The sequence below is a fragment of the Labrus bergylta genome, chromosome 1 (assembly GCF_963930695.1).
Source record: "Labrus bergylta chromosome 1, fLabBer1.1, whole genome shotgun sequence".
NCBI lineage: Eukaryota > Metazoa > Chordata > Actinopteri > Labriformes > Labridae > Labrus > Labrus bergylta.
The window spans coordinates 29418049-29436793 of record NC_089195.1 but is presented as its reverse complement, the minus strand read 5'-3'; the positions used below and the strand labels follow the sequence as shown (position 1 = coordinate 29436793).

At 38.4% G+C, this 18745-nt stretch overlaps 2 protein-coding genes across 7 annotated transcripts in view; one reads left to right on the top strand and one right to left on the bottom strand.

Annotated features, from left to right (window-relative positions):
- Nucleotides 1-2995: 2995 nt before the first annotated feature.
- LOC110002784 (retinal cone rhodopsin-sensitive cGMP 3',5'-cyclic phosphodiesterase subunit gamma) lies at nt 2996-6227 on the top strand. The gene is made up of 3 exons (XM_020658442.3): nt 2996-3153; nt 4898-5017; nt 5559-6227. Exons 2-3 carry the CDS (start codon nt 4908-4910, stop codon nt 5674-5676), a joined length of 228 nt encoding a protein of 75 aa, XP_020514098.1. The 5' UTR covers nt 2996-3153; nt 4898-4907; the 3' UTR covers nt 5677-6227.
- A 907-nt stretch (nt 6228-7134) lies between these two features.
- The window catches only part of rbfox2 (RNA binding fox-1 homolog 2), a 37239-nt gene continuing 25628 nt past the window's right edge, over nt 7135-18745 (bottom strand). For 3 of the 6 annotated variants that reach the window (XM_065958684.1, XM_065958689.1, XM_020658436.3), the window contains 7 exons: nt 17126-17213; nt 16228-16284; nt 15988-16135; nt 15354-15399; nt 12112-12200; nt 11233-11305; nt 7135-10206 (listed from right to left, as the gene is read on the bottom strand). In XM_065958684.1, the coding sequence (XP_065814756.1) occupies nt 10162-10206; nt 11233-11305; nt 12112-12200; nt 15354-15399; nt 15988-16135; nt 16228-16284; nt 17126-17213 (546 nt within the window). In that variant the 3' untranslated portion in view covers nt 7135-10161. Of the gene's footprint in view, nt 10207-11232; nt 11306-12111; nt 12201-14855; nt 14893-15353; nt 15400-15987; nt 16136-16227; nt 16285-17125; nt 17214-18745 lie in introns of those variants that run through there. The other 3 variants (XM_065958696.1, XR_010666853.1, XR_010666854.1) reach the window with 3 other exon arrangements.

Below are 18745 nucleotides of genomic sequence, written 5' to 3'. Positions count from 1 at the left end.
GAAAACAACTTTACTGTATTTTATTGTGAGCGAACAACTCGTTTTGTCTGTAGATTTAAATAGAAACAGAATCCTTACTTGTGTTTACCACCCTGCCCCATGATGTATTATCTGGAAGAATGACTTTTGCTTGAAAAGGATGAGTGGACATCTCTAAAAGTTTTGCATTAAAGATGTGATGTGTTTGAGAAACCCTTAATGGGGACTTGGAATCATTCATCCTTTCCTTATTAAAGTGTTGCTTAGTCTGTATATTTGGTCATTTTTCCAGAGATTGTAGATTAAAGTCCTGCAAATAAACATAATTGGACATCCGCCTTTAGTTTTAGTATTTCCTCCAGGTGCAGTAACCATTAAAGCAGATCACTGTTCTCCCTTTAGGTCAGTAAAGAAACCAGGAAACACACACTGACAGAATCTATAACAGTGGTAGAATAAAGCTCTGGCCGAGGTGGCAGCTTGTCTGTACACAAACATGTGTCCTAACTTAGCCTGCACGAGAATATACATATGTGATGTAAGAGCAGCGACGGCCTGAGCTGCATTGCAGGTGATGACTCGCTTAGAGGTAAAGAAAGAACACTTAACTTTTCAGCCTTTAAGCTGCAGCCTCATGACGAGGCTGCAGAGGAATAACACGAGACACCGCCAGCTGCAACAATATGGATGATAACTGTGACATACATTGTGCCAAAACTCAAATCTTACCGAGTGTATCTGTCTCATCACAAATATCTCTTTACACTTAACATACCTAGATTCACCGTACACGTCCAGAGAAACGACGTATTTCAAGATATTAAGAGCAAAAGAAAGGAGGCTTGTATTAGATTCAATGAGTTAAAATATCTGTAAATGCAGAAAATAAAATGTGCTCATTAAGCTTTTTGAAATTCAATCAGCATCTTATTACAAGAAATGTATCGATCATGTTCAGCTTGATGCATTGGCTGCTATTAAAACATGTTGTTGCATGCAATACAAGCCTTAGTTTTACTTTTCAGTGTCTTGAAAAATATTTTAAACCTGGACTTGTGCGGTGAATGAGACGTGTTTGGAGAGGGTTTTTTTTAACAAGAAATTAGAAAATACAGTTGATAAGATTTGAGTATTTGCAGCATCAGGAAATGACGCTCTTGCACACTCTCACACTGAGCTTGTCTGCTCGTGTTATCACATCAAGAAAATGTGATCAAAGATACTTTTCCATCTTTTTTTAGAAGCTTATCTTTTATTTTATCAGCAGATTAAGAAACATGATTTGTGGATGGAAGCAAGAGAACCTCAAGCAGTCATATTTAATTCTGTCATATTATTGTTTTTAATAATTAATAACAAATGTATAGAATCAGAATCAGAATCAGCTTTAACCTTAATTACTTAAATCACACCTTTAATTTAATGTTTGCACTGCCTGTTATTTAATGTCTGTTTTTTTTTGATAACTTTGCACTATGTGCTTTTTAAACATTGCTGTACATATATAAACAACACAACTTCAGAAGGTCAACTCTACAACTATATTCAGGTCTAATTACAGATTTTTTTCCTCAACTGTTTAAAGGTTCTCATATATTTTTTATCCCTGCAGTCTATTTTTTAATTGCACAGTTTAAATTTGATTCATCTAGAGGTATTCTTTAAATCTTTTTTTCGGGTTAATATATATGTATGGGAGGGGGGCGTTGGTTTTGTGGTTTATTTTGTAACAAATGTTTCATGTCATGTACGTATTTGTAACCTGCTACTGGATGCTTTGAATTTCCCTCAATAAAGTCATTAAAGTATCTATCTATCTATCTATCTATCTATCTATCTATCTATCTATCTATTGGTCAGGTGTGCTTAAACACACAAGGAATTTAACTGTGATGAAGTGTGCTCTCTATGTACAAAGTACAACATTAAATATCAACAATAAACTCAAATGAGCAAAGACTAATATGTACAAGACTAAACGATTATTATGATAAATTTTATTTATAAGCGCTTTTAAAAAACTCAAAGACAAACAAGATATGATAAATCAGATGGTGCAGTGGTGAGTAGTGCAAAAGATGTTGATGTAAACATGATAATAAAAAAGTGTAATTATGTGACAGGTGGTTTAATTTATATGAGGTAGAGCTTTTTTATATATACTGTATAAACTAGCTGCACTTCATAAGTATATATGTAGATCAGCTGATGATGGTCTGCATTCACAAAAAGACCCCCATCATTGTCACTTTAAATGTCACTTTACCTGCTTCAGTCAAAGTTAAATTGTTGTTAACTGTTTTGTTCACCACTTGCTTGTTTACTAATTTAAACTCTTGATAGCCACCTTCTTGTCTTTACATTTCATCTCATATTCACACCTCTTAACTTTGAATTCTCAATCGTCTTGTGAAGCATCACACTTCTACAGGAGCAACATGTCTCACCGTGAACTTTGTAAATGTTTGAAATGACAATAAAGAGAACTGGACCTGGACTTGTACTTGACGTTAATGGTCCAGAACAAACATGTGTTTATGTTTCACAGCTCAACTGTGAACTCATCCATTGGTTGTAGAGTAATTTAATGTCACCTATGTCATTGTATAAATTGTATTTGAATGTCTTCCTATGGCTTAATGTCATGTTTCTGTATTTCTTTTGGATCTTGTGTTTTAAAAAAATGTATTTTCTGTGATTGTTTTAGTGATTTTTAAATTGTAACGTCTCCATCTTTGTCATGATGCGTTTGATGTCTTGTGTGATGCACTTTGAGTTGCCCGGTTGCTGAAATATTCTCTATAAATAAGCTTCCCTTGACTCATCTAAACATCATAATATACATTTTGAATGCACATTTAGAACTTTGTATTCAGGATCACATCTAAAGTGAGTTCACATGGATCAAAGATGTTTTCAGTTCTTCAGGCGTCATACTTCTTGTCAGCATCATTATGTAAACGACTTCACATGTCATGACATAGTCCTGAGCCCCCTCCTAATCTAGCAGAGCGGCTTATTAGACAGCTGGTGTCAAAAAGGGACAGAAAGTTATGGATGAGCATGTCAGGAGGGATTTGTTGGGTGGAGTATATAAGATACCCAGGAGGGAGAGGAGCTACACAAACTGACCAGAGAGACTTCTACCAGCATCCGACTGAACCACTGAGACAGGTAAGAGCAAACTCTGAACATTACTCCTGGAAGTTTTCTGGCTCACTTTCAACAGCATAGGAAGGATTAAGGTTAGTGTTAAGATCAGAAACGTGCAGATAAAGACTGCAGGCAGACGTTTTGACTTGGTCAAGCGGTGGTTGAAAAAGAGAATCATATAAAGGGAGCAATATCTTTAAAAGCACCTGAAAACTCAGCTGATTTATTTGTTGTATTCTTTTTTTATATGTTGTTATTTGTGCAGTTTGCAACCTTGTTTGAGTTTCATTCTCTATTTGACTTCATCATGACACCTGTCTGTAAAACACTTAAGTATTGTTTGAAGTATTAGAGAAGTAGATGTTTGGCTCTTCTATTTTGGCTTTGACTCTCCAGAAGTCATTCCTTATCTTCTCTAAGTTGAAGATATATTTTGCATTTTTTTAAAAGATGATAGAAGACAGATTACATAAAGTCCTGTGAAGCTGTGTTTCAGTGCTTCAAAAGAAAGTTTGATTAAATTGAACGTGAAGTCTTTTGGTGCAGAGTACAGAACTTTGATTGTTGTCACTTTCGGTGCATGGTGATTTTTCAGCCAAACATGTTTCAATGTGTCTTCAGAGGCAAATTATTAAATGCATGTTAAACAATAGATAAATATTTCAAATTCTTCATGTTTAGATAAACTCAGTCTCTATTCTCCTGCAGGGTAAATGTGCAATCAATTTAAAAGACAGATCATGAAACAGCAAACAGTGTTGAAAAGTATTTCCTTTTTAAAAATTAAAGAAAAAAGCATCAATGATTTGAGAGATCTGAACAAGTTTATACTAATTAAACAGACAAAAAAGGAAAGAAAAAATCAAGAAATGATTGTTTCAATGAAGCGCGAGAGTATAGCCATCACTTTCAGCGTGAGATGTTTGCATGACATGAAGTCATTGTGTACAAACTGAGATGACAGTTCTTCCTTTCTTACTTTTATTAGTTCTCTAAGTGCTGGATCTAATCATGGTTTATCATAAAGTTTGTCTGCCGTCTTGTCTGAAACTAATCATTCAAAGCAAAGAAACTTGCAGGCTTAAAAAAAGTGAAAGGTTGGAGAATGTTTCTCACATAGATCATCAAAACCTGCTGATTAATAATGTTTGTGTTGTTTGTTCTGTCTGATCAGTTAAAGGAGCGCTGTGTTTCTAGTTTGGACATTTAAAAAAAAAATCAGGCAGGGTTTGAAAGTTTAAATCCTACGGGTTAACTTGGACCTTATTAGGGATTTAAAGAGAGTATTATAGTAGCGTGCACGTTCAAATAAGAATCCAGTGAGCTCAAAGAACCTTCTGGTGAAGTCCAGATCATTGCTGAGCTTTCTCTCAACTCTAACTGAGATCAGAGTCAGATGAAAGTAGATTTGAAAATCACCTGTTCAGGTCAACATGTCCTTACACTCCTGGGTTATTATTCAGCATACGCTATGCGTGTTAGCGTCAGACTCACTTTGGAATTAGGAGAACTTAGTAATATCCTGGACTCAAGATGCTTGATGTGTCCAAGAGTAATCTTTAAAGCCAAGGTGTAAAAATAGACAAAGCTGTTTGTGTAACAGGCTCTACAGGAGCTGTATGACTGCGTTAAGCTATGATTTCATCTCACTTAGGCACCTTATCCCATCCAAGCAGGGGAGCAGTGGGGCTTAGCGGGGGAAGGAGGAAGAGGGTCTTACAAAGGAGTTTAACTAATTGAGCGTAAATTGTTTTTTTCCTTTCAGTGAATAAAAGATGGCAGACGCAGCTGTTGCAACTCCCGCCGACAAGAAGGCTCCTCCTAAGTTCAAGCAGAGGGCCGCTCGTACCTTCAAGAGCAAGGCCCCCAAGCCAGGCCAGAAGGGGTAAGAGCACAGTCAACGCTGTGTAACTTTGTTCATTTATGCATGCAGATCGCAGGACGTTGAGATATTTCTACTTTGAGTTTTTAAGTTTTCTACTACTTTATAACTTGCCAGTATTTCAGTGTGAAAATCAACTTTTTACTCGACTGCAAAAAAATCAATAAACTGATGAGATTGAATCATGAGAGCCACAGTTTTTGGCTTCTCACCTCTTCCATATAGTTGTGACCTGAGTCATGTTTCAGAGCTGTTTAAGAGATTTACATCTCATGCTGTTGTATCTGAAAATGTTAAAGGCCGAATAGGTCCAACCTTGTATTATAAAAATGGAATCTATAAGTTAAATGTAAAGTTCAAACTTGCAGGGACATGCAGAAAATCTGAATTTAGCTGATTATTCTCTTGTATTTTTTGTTTTATTTTGTTTTTAACGTGGTAAAAGACCAGATATATTCCACCCCTGGGAGTTATTAGTCCAAATAAAACACCACAAAATAAAACATTCACAGAAAGTTAATCGATACTTCTGCTTCTTTTTCAGATTTGGAGACGACATCCCCGGCATGGAGGGTCTGGGCACAGACATCACAGTGGTCTGCCCATGGGAGGCCTTCGGCGACATGGAGCTCAGCGACCTGGCGAAATATGGAATTGTCTAGAAGCCTCGTCATGTCTTCTACAAAATCAAAATACATCCCTGGACTAATTTTCCTTCGCCCATTTCTCCTGAATCGCCCTTTTCTCCTTCGCCCTCAAACATACCCGTACTGATGTCTGTTGTGTTAGGCCCACACGGGCTACAGGAAAGATTGCACAAACACTGTTATTAAAGCTTAAAGCAACTAAGGAACAATTGGCAGAAAAATTTAAGAGATTAATTTGTATATGCTTCATTGAGGTCCTCATGCTATAATTCTAACTTTCCTCCCTGTACTTTGCACTTGGCTTGTCCACTTTTGAGAGACAGTGAACAAGCCTAAACCTGTTGTAAGCTGCTAATTCTGCATATCACAACTGAACCTTTGACCTCTCTCCTGCCTTTTCCACTCCATCCCCTTCCCCCTCTTTGGAGCAACTACTCTTGAATGTACAGCTGTTTATGATATAAATATATTTCTATTTTTATGAACAATTGAAGTAGAGAATACTATCAAGAGGAATTTGGAGTTGCAGTTGATTGTGTCAATAAATATTTTCCCCAAAAAAGAAATGTTGTTGTCCTTCAGTAAACTGAGCAAGTTAATAAATTATATCTGAGCACAGATGAAGAATACTTAGGTATACCGTTTAATATAGGCTGCATAGGCTATTATTTGTATTTCTCTGTGAATTTAGACATCAGTACATGCTGATTTGGCCAATGTTAGCATGCTAACACACTGAAGATAGGAAACATGAAAACATGAACGCTGCTAAATTATATCTTAGCATTTGCATGTAGCCAGATGGCTGACATATAGCTTGCCTAACAAATGTAAGCTTGATCACTACAGGTGAACATGATACCAGTTCGGGATACATTGAAGCTGCTAAACAAAATATTAGCCTTTTCATTGTGAGCAGGTAGCTCAAAACACTAACCGAACATCTACTCCTCAGACCCACTATGACAACGGAGAGTGGATCCTTAGACAATACCATTTATAACATGAAAGGCTTTGACATTTACAAAACCATGTAAGCTCCATCAATCGTTTAAATGTTTGGATCTACACTTATAGTCGGTAATTAAACTGTTCTCAACCATTCAGTAAAATGAAGTGAGCAGTTAGCCTCCAACGTTGTTAAGAATTATAATAATTAAGAGGTTGTTATATCTGTTGTTGGAGACTAAAAGAAAGATTTAAGCTGTGATTAAGCTAATTGTTTGCTAGCAGTTCTCATGACTTAAGCTTACTGTATGTAGGCTGTAAGTGCTGTGTTTCTTTCCTCTGAATTGGTCAGAGAAATTTTACGCATTTGAAGCAGCGGTATCAGACTTTTCTGATCACTATTTCAAATCAGCAGTCACATTCTGACAACGACTGTGTGTGGTTTAACGTGAGAAACTACAAAACAGCACCCTTACGTTTGACTGAATAAATAGAATACGTAAAGAAAACAATCTGAAACCTGGATCACAACAAAACATTTTTATATAAAACATTTTATATGGACATTCAATAACAAAAAAAACAAAACATAATGGCAGTCAAAAGGATATAGACATGAGATAAGGAGAGGACTGGTTGTTAACAAACCATATAGCAACTATGAAGAATGGCCACATAGCTGACTATAATACATGGGCAAGAAGACTACGACAGGAAAATGACGCTGCCACGATTCCTTTGCGTGGCAGCCATTTTGTGTCAGCCGGTCTTTTTGTCAAACAGCACTGTGCTCTTTGTTGTGCTAGCTAGCGTCAAACTGCTAGCTGCCTGACATTCTCCAGAGTGTACAGCGGTAAAGAAGAACGCAACTGGGCTCGGCTGCTAAGGAGTCAAAATATGATAGACACAAGATTCATGCAAATTGTTTTCTTTTTTTTGTTGTATATATATATATATTACTTGACAAGTATCACTCATGCTGGTTTGTCCATGCCTTCAGTGGCTTTGTAAGTCCATCTTTGTGTATTTTGTGTAGCATTTCTCAAGTTGGGAGGCAGAACGTGCTGGGGACTACAAGTTAGCATCTTTGGCTAGATTTCTTCCCCCCCCCGCCCCCTTTTTTGTCCAGAGCACATTCTAAATGTAACTTGGAAATCTATCATGAAAAATGTCAGATGTTAAGAAAAATTCAACAGCAGCACACATACAAAAAAACAAACAAACAAAAAAACAAACATGTGTTTTGACCTGTATGTTTTCCCAAGTGTGAGAAGTGAAAAACACAACGGTAGCTTTGAAATTATTTATGGGCAAAAAAAAAAAAAAAACAACACAAAAATAAAAACCTGCCCCATTGAACACACAATATAGATCAAATCCCACAAAGACATTTTGTTTTTCAACATGTTGGAATATAATCTTCCTATGTATGAGAGATAACACTTTCAGACGTTTTATTTGATATCTTCAAACAAACCTGGGTCAAACGACGCTGGCAAAGCTTTGAAATGTAGGGAGAAATAAATAGAAAAACTTACAAAAGAAAAACACAGAAAAGGAGCATGTTTGGTTAGACCAAAGTGCTACAGACCTATGTTCATTTATTCCAAATATCTCAATCAAAATATAACCACAGAAAGAGTCTGTTTCGTTTCCCGCCCATGTTGTATATTTTAAAGAGATAATAATACGTCATGCTAATGTGTATAACGAACTAAACAAAAACAAATAAAGCCAGAAATGCCTGAATATATATCACTAAAGGGATCAACGTTTGGTAGTGTTACAAGCAAACCTTTAGTCCGTCACTTCTCAGGTACGCAACCGGCTCGAGATCAAGCACAAAAAAAAAAAAAACTGTTAACTTGCACCTTACTGGAAAGGATTCAGATATATATTTAAAAAAGAAATGAATGAAAGATGAATATAAGTAAATAAAGACAGCAATAGGATTATCAAGGATTATGAGAACATCAATAACAAAGATAATATATTTATACATACGGCAGAAAAATGTGCTTTCTACAAATCTTTGGAACAAAAACAAAAGCCAAAACAAACAAAAAAAAAAAAAGCCACGATTTGGAAATTAAGAATACAACGGTAAAGAAATATGCACAATAGTAAGGTGTTTTGCATTTAAATATTTTCTATTCACTCACGGACAGAATCTCTCTCTTGCTCAGTAATAGCTGCTGGAAAACACAATCACCAACTAAAGTATGTTTCAGGAAGACTCTTTCGATGTTGGACGCTGCTCTAAAAAAAAAATTAAATAAAATAAAAGATGTAGTAAGAGGGGAAAATCCAAACAATTAATCTCTACATTGAAGGATCAACATGTGCTTGAACCTGGGAGGTTTGTGGGCGGAGGATTTTCTTTTTGATCTAAAAGCTAAAAATCCTTTCCAAGAAGAAGAAGAACATGTTGAAGGAGTAGTGTTGAACTTTCTGTAGTGTTCACACACAGTGCAGTGACATCCTGTGCGCAGGAGGAATCACGAGACTACAGTTGTGTCGTTTAGTCAAAAGGTGGAACATGTTGGTTATACAGATTCTCCGATTTTAACCCCAAGTTTCACTGTTGGATCTACATGACAGCAGAAGCTGCTGAGCTCAACTAAATCATGGTTTTGTAAGAATAATAATGAGAATAATTACAATAATAATAATAATAATAATAATTTGGTAACATTTCTCTAAACTAATTTCTTTGCATATCATAACAATTTTAAGTTTAAAGGTTCGTCATTTCCACATACTAAGAAAACTTGAGGTAAGGAGCAGCTCTAATAATCCTCCTCCCTTCAGCTTTCAGACGTGACTTCTGTAGCGTTATAAACCATCACCTCGTTTCTCCGAGCCGCCATGTTCAGTCCCCCCCCCCCACACGTCTACCAGAACCCACAGCTACAATGGACCTCCTCTCCCCTCTCTATCTGCCCGCACTCTGAGGAGAAGCGACCAAATCCGTCTGTGGGTTGTTGTTGTTGTTGTTTTTAAAAATCATTTTAGAGACTCGTCATTCCGCTTTAAAATGTTTTTAGGTGCTCTTTCGTGCATCTTCCTGCTTCCTACAGCTCTGATGGTTTTTTTTGAGGAGGCTTTGATTTGCTCCTTTCCCTCCCAGCTCTTGGCTCCGTCTCAAACATGGTCGACAGCTATTTAAATGTCAGCTTTCCACACACAGCCTTTGGAAGAACATGTGGGCTCCGTCCCGAGTCTTGTGCTGCTGAGTGCCGAGGGAATAAGAAGAAGGGGACTATAATACAGCCGTGCAATAGGGAAGGTGGCCTTTTTTAAGTCTTTTTTTTTTTTCTTCTTTTTTTTTCTTTTAAGGCCATCCGTCAGTCTTTAATACAGCATTCCTCTATTTCTGTAGTAGCGTATATTAAGAAAATGTGGGACTGCTCGGGGTTTGGGATCTGAAATATCTTTGTTGGGGTCGACTCCACACTTTAAAACTGGGTGCAGTCCACCTCCACGACAACAGAGGGAGCTCTTTCAGAGTAAATCAATGGAAGAGAGGAGCTCCTGGGAAATGTAGTGTCTTTAGTAAGGGGCAAACCTACTGTAGCCTCCCCTGTACAGCGTGGCCTGTGGAACAGCAAAGTACAGACATTTAGTGAATTAATACATTACCTTAATGACATTTTTCATTCAACATTTATTGTCCAGAAATTTCACCCAAAGACTAAAACCTGTTAATCAAGTCTTTCAAGTAGATTTTTTTAAAACAAAGAACCTCTTCAAAGCCTACATCATGTCTGGTGTTTTGTGTCATTGCCTCAAATTCAAAACTACATTTGAACTTTGTCAAATCAAGAGAGCTTCGTTTCCTCTGTACACATTGTTTTGAAGCACTCATAGTGATGTTAATACAGAGTACAGAAAACACACAGTAACTAACAGTGAAAAGCATGTTCAAAAAAATAACAAATAATTCATTTAAAATAAAAATGTGAGCCTCGACGGATGATAACACGGCTTTTTTTTATGACCTATTCTGAAATATCTTTGTCTTCTGCTTTAATGCAACCAGTCAGGACAGGAGATTATAAATATGGAGAGATGGACTAAAATATTTTGTAGAGCCCGACCGATTAATTGGCCAGCTGATAATATTATATCCAGTGACTAAAGGTATCGGCTAATTTTATTGCCGATATTATTAGATTTATTCACCAATCAAAAAGCATTTCATTTGAGTTTCATTGAATTAAAGTAGCAGTTCTCTGTCACCAGCAGAGGGCGCTATTTGGATTACAACAACCATCATCACTCTCCAGAGTGTTGAGCGGTGACGCACATACATGCACAGTTACTTTTTCAGTTAAGTGACGATCTTGTCTTCATGATATATCTTTTCCACAAGTGTTTGATAACTGCATACGAGGAATCAACGTAATAAATGTTTATATCTAAATCTATCGCCCACAGATCAAACATAGATCGAAGAAAGATATCGGTCAAAAAGTCAGTATCAGATTTTTTTCTCCCTTCAATTTCAATATCAGCCCCAGAAATCCCATATCGTCTGGGCCCTGTTATTTCCTCCTCATTACATGGACATAGTTGATAATATGTTGTACATGATAATATAAAGCAGCTGAAGGTACTCACCATGGCTCCTACACCATAGGCAGCTGGGGCCAGGGCAGCGTGGTAAGGGTCTGTTGTGTAAACTCTCCCGTAGCTGTCAGAAAACAGTAAAAACATCAGAAATTAGATCACACATTTTCTGATAACAAAAACAAAGGAGACATTTGGTTCATGGTACAAAGTGACTGTAATGAAAGCTGCTGAATGGTTTACATTTATTCACGTATTGCCTTCCTCGTCCATGATTTTTATGGGAATGAAACTCTAAACTACTTTTAGTCTTTCCTCATCCAAACCACTTTACTTTATTAATTACATATTGTTGAATTGTATTGCTTTTTGTTCTTTTTACAACTTTATTCTGTCTTTACATATCTTCATTGTTGTATTTATCCAATTCTGTGTAATTTCTTGTTTTCTAACCGCAAAATATTGTTGGCTAACTCCTGCCTAAAATTGTGGGTAAGGCTCTACATTGCACAAATACTAAATTGCACCAAAACGTTGCCAGTCTAAACTGTGGTCTCTCTTTTTCTAGTGGCAGCTTGTGGTTAAAAATATGACTGAAGACCTGAATGTTTTTTTTAAAGCTTAAGAGCTCAATGCCACTATTGATTATTAAAATAATGGAGATTGTATTGATTAAAAACATGTGGTATGATGAGTATCATAGTATAGAACATTTCAACAACATTATGTCCCAGATCTCTGGTGGTGCTTCTTCTTTTTCCTTCACCTAAATGTCTTAGACCGTCTTTTCCATACCAGTCTTGATTAAATGTTAAATCAAAATGAAATGAAATAAAATGATAAAACAACTAGAACACTTCGTGTAAACAAGCAACTATCATCTGAAGGACCGCCTCAGGTGTTAGAAGAGGAGCTGGACCGCGCACTCACCTGTCACTGTAAGCTGCTGCTGCAGCCGCTGCTGCTGCAGGAGTCGCTACTGCTGTCGGCTGGGCGTAACGATACGCTGCATAGCCGCCCTGTGATTAAAGATGGAGGATGGCGAGGGGGTAAAGGGAAGCATGTGATGGAGGTAGAGGTGAGAAGAAACAGAAACAAGTGTAAATTCTTGTTAGAAGTTTGTCGTATTTCTTGTGCACTCTAACAGACTAGTGGTGAATCTAATGGGTTACATTGTGAGAAAATAAAACTGCTGAGACAGCGAAAGATTAACAAGCAGACAGTCGGCACAACTGGCTAATCTGGTGCAGTACAGCATTCACAAGGATGTAGCTCAGGCTCTGAGGGTCTCTCCCTCCATGACCAACATGGAAACTATATGTTTCATCAGGTACATCTTTAAAGTCTGTTCTCTTTTTCTCTGTGTGTTGGACATGGAGGGAGAGAGGTCATGCCCATTACTATGCCCCACCCCTTTTCCCCTCCCAAAAACACACAGTTAAAGAAAGGGGAAGGGGTGGCAGGATGATTATGTCATTATTTATGTTTGGATGGACAGCTGATGAACAGTCACAAAAAAAAAAAACTACAGGTGTAAGAAGACAGTCAGCCATTGGGATTAAAGAGAGCACACACACACCACGCTCACATGGCCAGCGACCAATCACTGACAGACACAGCATGCTTTCCCAAACTCAGAACGTCCAGAATATTAGGCCAAACATCCCTATATAAAAAAATAAAAAAACATAACAAAAACACACACCGCTGCATTCTACCCTAAAGGATCAGTCAAGACCAAGTCCCCACATTCAGGACCACACAGTGGCTGCTATGGGAGGAAGGCTGGAGGGGGAGCAGGGAAGAGGAGGGGGGGGGGGGAAAGGGTGACTAAGAGGTCAAAACAGAGGGATGAAGAGAGACAGAGAAGAGGCGTAGAAAAAAAGAGAGAGAGACACAGACCTAGCGTTATGAGTGAAATCAAAAGGACAGAAGAAGAGGATGAAAAAGGGGAAGTGCCTGAGACACTTTGGGGGAAACGAACAGAAATAGAAAGACGTGTAATAAAGAATGATGAAAAAAGAAAAGGGGTTTATAGCTGGACCAGTGGAGGGAGGGGGGATAAAGGGGGAACTGGGGGAGGAGTCAGCCTTGTAAGTATGTCTGCATGCCGACATTGATTCAGTTAGCATGCCACAGGTGAAACAGATCGGGAGATTCCTGGAAGGGGTCTGAAGACACTGCTGACTGAGACTGCCCTACATCCCTCTGACTACTGAAGAAGTGTTTCTGTGTTTTTATCCACCACTTGTTTATTACATTTCTTATTTGTATGTGTTTATAGAATGACAATGCCGCTTGCTAAAAAAGTTATATTTTTATTGACGTGCCAGATTTGAAAGTTTGTGCCCTACGAACAAAAAACTCTAAACTGAATTTACATGTGATAAATGAAAACTTCCTTTAAGATTTAGTCTCATTTTGGAGTAAATATATGAAAAATAGCCAAATAATAAAGTCAAAAGTTCATTTTTTTTAAAGGCGTGTTCCCTCCATAACATAAAGGAACTTTGCTGCAGGGATGAAATCTGTGATGCCAAATTCAAATAAAATCCTTGTTTTTAAAACGGGAAAAAAAAAAGGGAACAGACTTAATCCCAATTGCAGTTTAAGGTTGTCAAAATCTCAGAAACTTTGATACTATTTTGATACCAAGTGTCTTAAAACCACAGACTGTAAATATTTATGGACGAAGCATGACGTCAGATATCTGTTCCTGCAGGGGGCTCTGGAGGCTCATCGGCAGCAGCCGCCATGTTGGGAAATCCTGTCTCAGCTTAACTGTCAGTCAGCCTAACGACAGGCTGAGAGCTGGAGCTGAGGCGGGTTTTAAATGTCTTGACAAACCGTTACATCGCCCCGCGCATGTATCGGATGCGCTGCAGGATTTCGCATTTCCGCATTGGCTTCATTTTACAACACCGGAGGTTTTCGCTTGCGTAAAACGTTACAATCTCAGCTTCTTTAATGATCTATAGTATCAAAAGGAACTGAAGCTTTAAAAGAACACAGACGGATCTTCAGTCATAGTTTAACCTGCAGCGGAGCAAGAGAGAGCAGCTGTGGTCGACTCAGATTCAAAGGTTGACAAAATGGTGACGTCCTCTCTGCGTTAAAGTAACATTTATGTCTTTTACAAACAGACAGCGAGCAGATGATGTCTGATGATGATGTCAAATGTCTGAATTGCACAAACACATTGATTTTGGTACCGAAATGTCGCAAACATATTTATGCAATTAAGACAGTATGCAGTAGTTTGATGCAATCTTTGGGAGTTTAAAAGAAGAAAATGGGGTGTCTAGACTTCCATTATGTTGCTGTGGTATCAAAAGTGTTTGATTTTTTTCCAGTCTTTTCTTTAGTTAAATTCTGATATAATGACAACCCTTGTGCAGAAGAAAGCATTCAGCTATTGACCTTTGACCTATCCTACCCCTTATCTACCCTGCTTTGAAGTTTTCTGTCGTCTATTCTTCCTGGTTCAGAATCAGATCTAGCCTATTTGTTTTCTCCCCCTTCCGCAACTCCGCCCATGTCAGAATCCAGTGAGTTAGTAGAAGTAGACAGAGAAGGCATTTCAATCTCAGATGGTAAATAATGTCTAGCAGCACGCAGTCATTGGAGACGAGGAGGATGCACACTGGCTCTCAAACAGAGTGTGTAAACCCTACCTGGGGCAATCTGCCACTAATGTCCTGAAACACTAGTCTACAGAGAGAACAGAAACAGCTATTGTCAACCTTGTCACACATGCGCGCGCACACACGCACACACAGACCCACACACGCTCAAAATCACATTGGTACAAACTAACTCACAAATGCACAGAGACAAACCCGAGGGGAGTGAACTCGTGAATGAAGACTTTGATGGAGGTGTGTGTGTGTGTGTGATATTGATTTTTATATATCTGTGTGGATCAACAAAGAAAATCCTAAATGACATTCTGCATGGTGTACATTGAACAAAGTGCTGAGTTTGTATTTAAGAGAATCATAAGTTAAGATTATGTGAATGTTTATGTAGATGTGATGAATCAAAGCATCCAGAAGTGCACATCTCTTTGAGTTTGGTCTGTGCTGTTTCACACTTGTCAACCCACAGGCAAGAGGGGGGGGGGGGAAACGTAGGTGAGGAGTGAGGCAGTGAAAGAGAGACGGTATACTTACATAGAGATCAGCCGCACCGTAAAAGCCATCCTGATAGGCCATCACGCTGAGAGAGAGAGAGAGAGAAAGAGAGAGAGAGAGAGAGGCGAGGATGGAAGGAAGGAAGGATGGAAAGAAAAGAAGAGAGTCCAGAGAAGCGGTGGTGGAAAGTAGAGGCACAACAAAACAAAAGAATGGTGTGATGCGCCACCATGTGGGCATTGTGGAGAACAACAGAAAAGAGTGACAATAGAGGGAGAAAGATGTGAGAAAATGGTGCCAAACAGATCGTGAAGAGAGAAGAGAAAGAAGGGTGAGATTATTACACACCGTGCAACATGCAAGACAAAATACCACCTCTTTGTATACAAATGCTCTGACTTCAGAGTGATACTATTGTTACTGCGAGTGCTGAGACTAATGTCTCCTAACACATGTGAGAATCATTTCATTATCATTTTTTGAGATACAAGGAAATGGTATTTCAGCTCAGCAAACTAGCACTGTCATTACTTCATTAAAATGATATTAAACACACAGCAAGCGCAATTATGATGTTCTATTTTTAACCAAGTGAAACATGCATTAGAGTGTAGCTGCTATCATTAATAGTAGTTTACTGATTGTCTGTGTAGGTGTTGGTGTGTGTGTTTACCCAGGGTAGGTGGGGATGGCAGGCTGTGGCACAGCTGCCCTGACCGCGCTGTAGACGGGCCGGGCCCGACCCCGAAGGTGAGCACCTCGGAAGGTGGCAGCGGTCGAGGCAGCTGCTGCTGCTGCGGCCGGGTACGGAAACCCGGGTACTGAGGGGGAGAGAGAGAAAACAGCTTCTTCAGTACAGTTTACATTACAGTATTAGTTTTAAAAAGTAGCAATCTAATCCTTAGTGTCATACCTGTGTAGAGTTCAGGACTGTACATGGCTCCAACCATGGGACTCAACTTCCAACCAGCTACAGTCAAAGACAAAAGTCAAATGTAAATATGAAGCCATGATTTTACAGAGAACTCACAGAGAAATGTCATCTTTTTAAATGCTGAAATTGATGTCTGTTATTTTAGTCTCGGTTGTAAATTAATTAAGTACAAAGCTTTTTTTTTTAAAGCTCGTTTTTTGTATGACATTTGTGTCTTTATTAGATATTATATAAAGGACAGAGACACCCGATATTTTAATATCAGGGCTTGTTAAACTCCTGAAACGTTAGATTAAAGTGGTTTTCTAATATTTTCGAGGTTCCTTAATCAAAAAGTATAAGTCTCTCTGAGTCTTTATCATCAAGTGTGAAGATCATTATTATTGCCATCATTTTCCAGTTTCCTTTAAACTGATAATAATCTGTGTATTGCTATGGCTGTATTTCTGTTACCAGCTGTACGACGGCCTCCTTGTTGCTCCTCTACAAAAGCGTTTTTTTATTTTATCTGTTAGACAAAAAGTTGTCTGCAAAACGCAATCTGGCTTGTTGCTGATGCAAAAAAAAATCCTGTTATTTAGAAACCGTTAACCATCTGGTGTGAGACATCAGGAGACAACAAATAAATATGACAAAGGATTTTTTTCATTATTTTTTTAGGGAGAGAAAAATGGAACACCAGATTTTGTAGAAAAGTAAAATTACAGGAGAATATTAAAATAAAAACCTAACCTTGAAAATGGCAAATTTAAAACATTTAAGACATTTTAGGACTGAGCAGCATTCCTGTTTCATTTTCATGGTGACACTAAAGCCATATTCTCCGTACTGTCAGAACAGTCCAACGGGCTCTTTGTGGAGTGTGAAAGGTCGTTACCATATGGCAGAGTTGCGAGGCCCTCTCCGTTAGAGTAAGGTGTGGTCATCTTCTTGTTTGTCATCACTCTGGCTGTGGCATTGTTCACCTGGACACCAGAAGAAGCGATCAGACACTCAGTCAACCCGCTCAAACACAGAAATAGGAATCGATAAATTTAGCAGAATCCAATAATGTTTGAAAGTGTTTGTATATGTTGTGTGCTTTGATAAAAAAGCTGCGCTTGACTTGAGGTGTCAATAAAGTTCAAATCCTTTTTTTTTTTTTTTTACTTATGACAGAGGTTAATTCTGTTGATGAACAACGATGGTATTTAATGCATGCGCTTCTTTTGAAGGAGAAAGACATTTAAAACGAGGTTCTGGTGAGTAGTCAGGCAGTTTTGCACACAAACAATGCAACCGTTGGCACACAGAACAAAGAAAATAACTCAAATATTGAAGAAAAGCATTCAAAAAGAAATCCAAGACCATTATATTGCTACCTTTAAAAAAAAAAAAAAAGAGGGGAAAAGAAGGTGAATTAAGCGGCAGATTTATCAGTTGAACACAATGCAAAAAAACATCAATCAAAGAGTTCATACACAAATTACACGCAGCCAATCAAGAGCGCATCACATCACCAGAGGTGAGCAGAACTAGCCAATCAGCAAGCATCAGATGCAGCAAGAAACCAATCCAAAAAAGTTTGGCAGCCCTCCCAATCAATTACACGTCATACAGAAAAAAAGGAGGACGGGGAGGGAAGGGGAACGACAGAGAAAAGACAGAAATATAGAGGGATGCAGGAGGAGGAGCCAGTCCACATGGAAAGACACAGAAAAAACACAGACATGACGAGGAGAAGAGAGAGGCAGAGAGTGAACAATCCATCCACATGTGCAAATCTTCTAATGAGCAAACAGAAACGACAAGATGCGACACACACGCACAGGACACGTCTGACCGTTCGCCTACATTGGATCTAACCGTCCATGAGCAACAATGGAGAAACGTTGAATGGAGAAATAAATAAATAAATAAATAAAAAACACAAAGAGAGTGAGAGGAGTCTAAAGACAGAGAGGATGGGGGATGCAAATATCATTCCTCAAAATAAATCAAATCAAACCATGGTTGTGAAACACTGCCAGGCATTCCAGATCAGTGTCGCACACCAGAGAGACCTCGAAGCACACGACAACCAACACACACCATCCAGAACCAAACTGATCAAAAAGTAAAACAAAGACACCTCCTTTGGGGAAATCAGAACAAAGAAAAGCTGACAGATTCAGACTTGGGGGCTAGAAAATTATTTCACGGCAGCTTTTTTTGTGCTGTTTTTTTTTTTTTTGAAAGGCTGTAACGCTAATATGCTAACGGAGCAGTTTTATGTAGAACACACTTCAACATATCTTTAATTTGAATTGTTAAATCTGAACAGCCATACCTCTACAACTGTCTGCAGTCTACAAAGTGGCACAGAGAGTGATAGTCAAGTACTCCATGATAAACAGACACCTATTCTCCTCTCTCCGGTTAAGCTAACAGAGCGTTCATGCTTCAGCATGCCGTCCCACTAAGGTGCAGAAATGCAGCTATTGGCTGACACATGACAGAGAGAGATGACATAGTACTA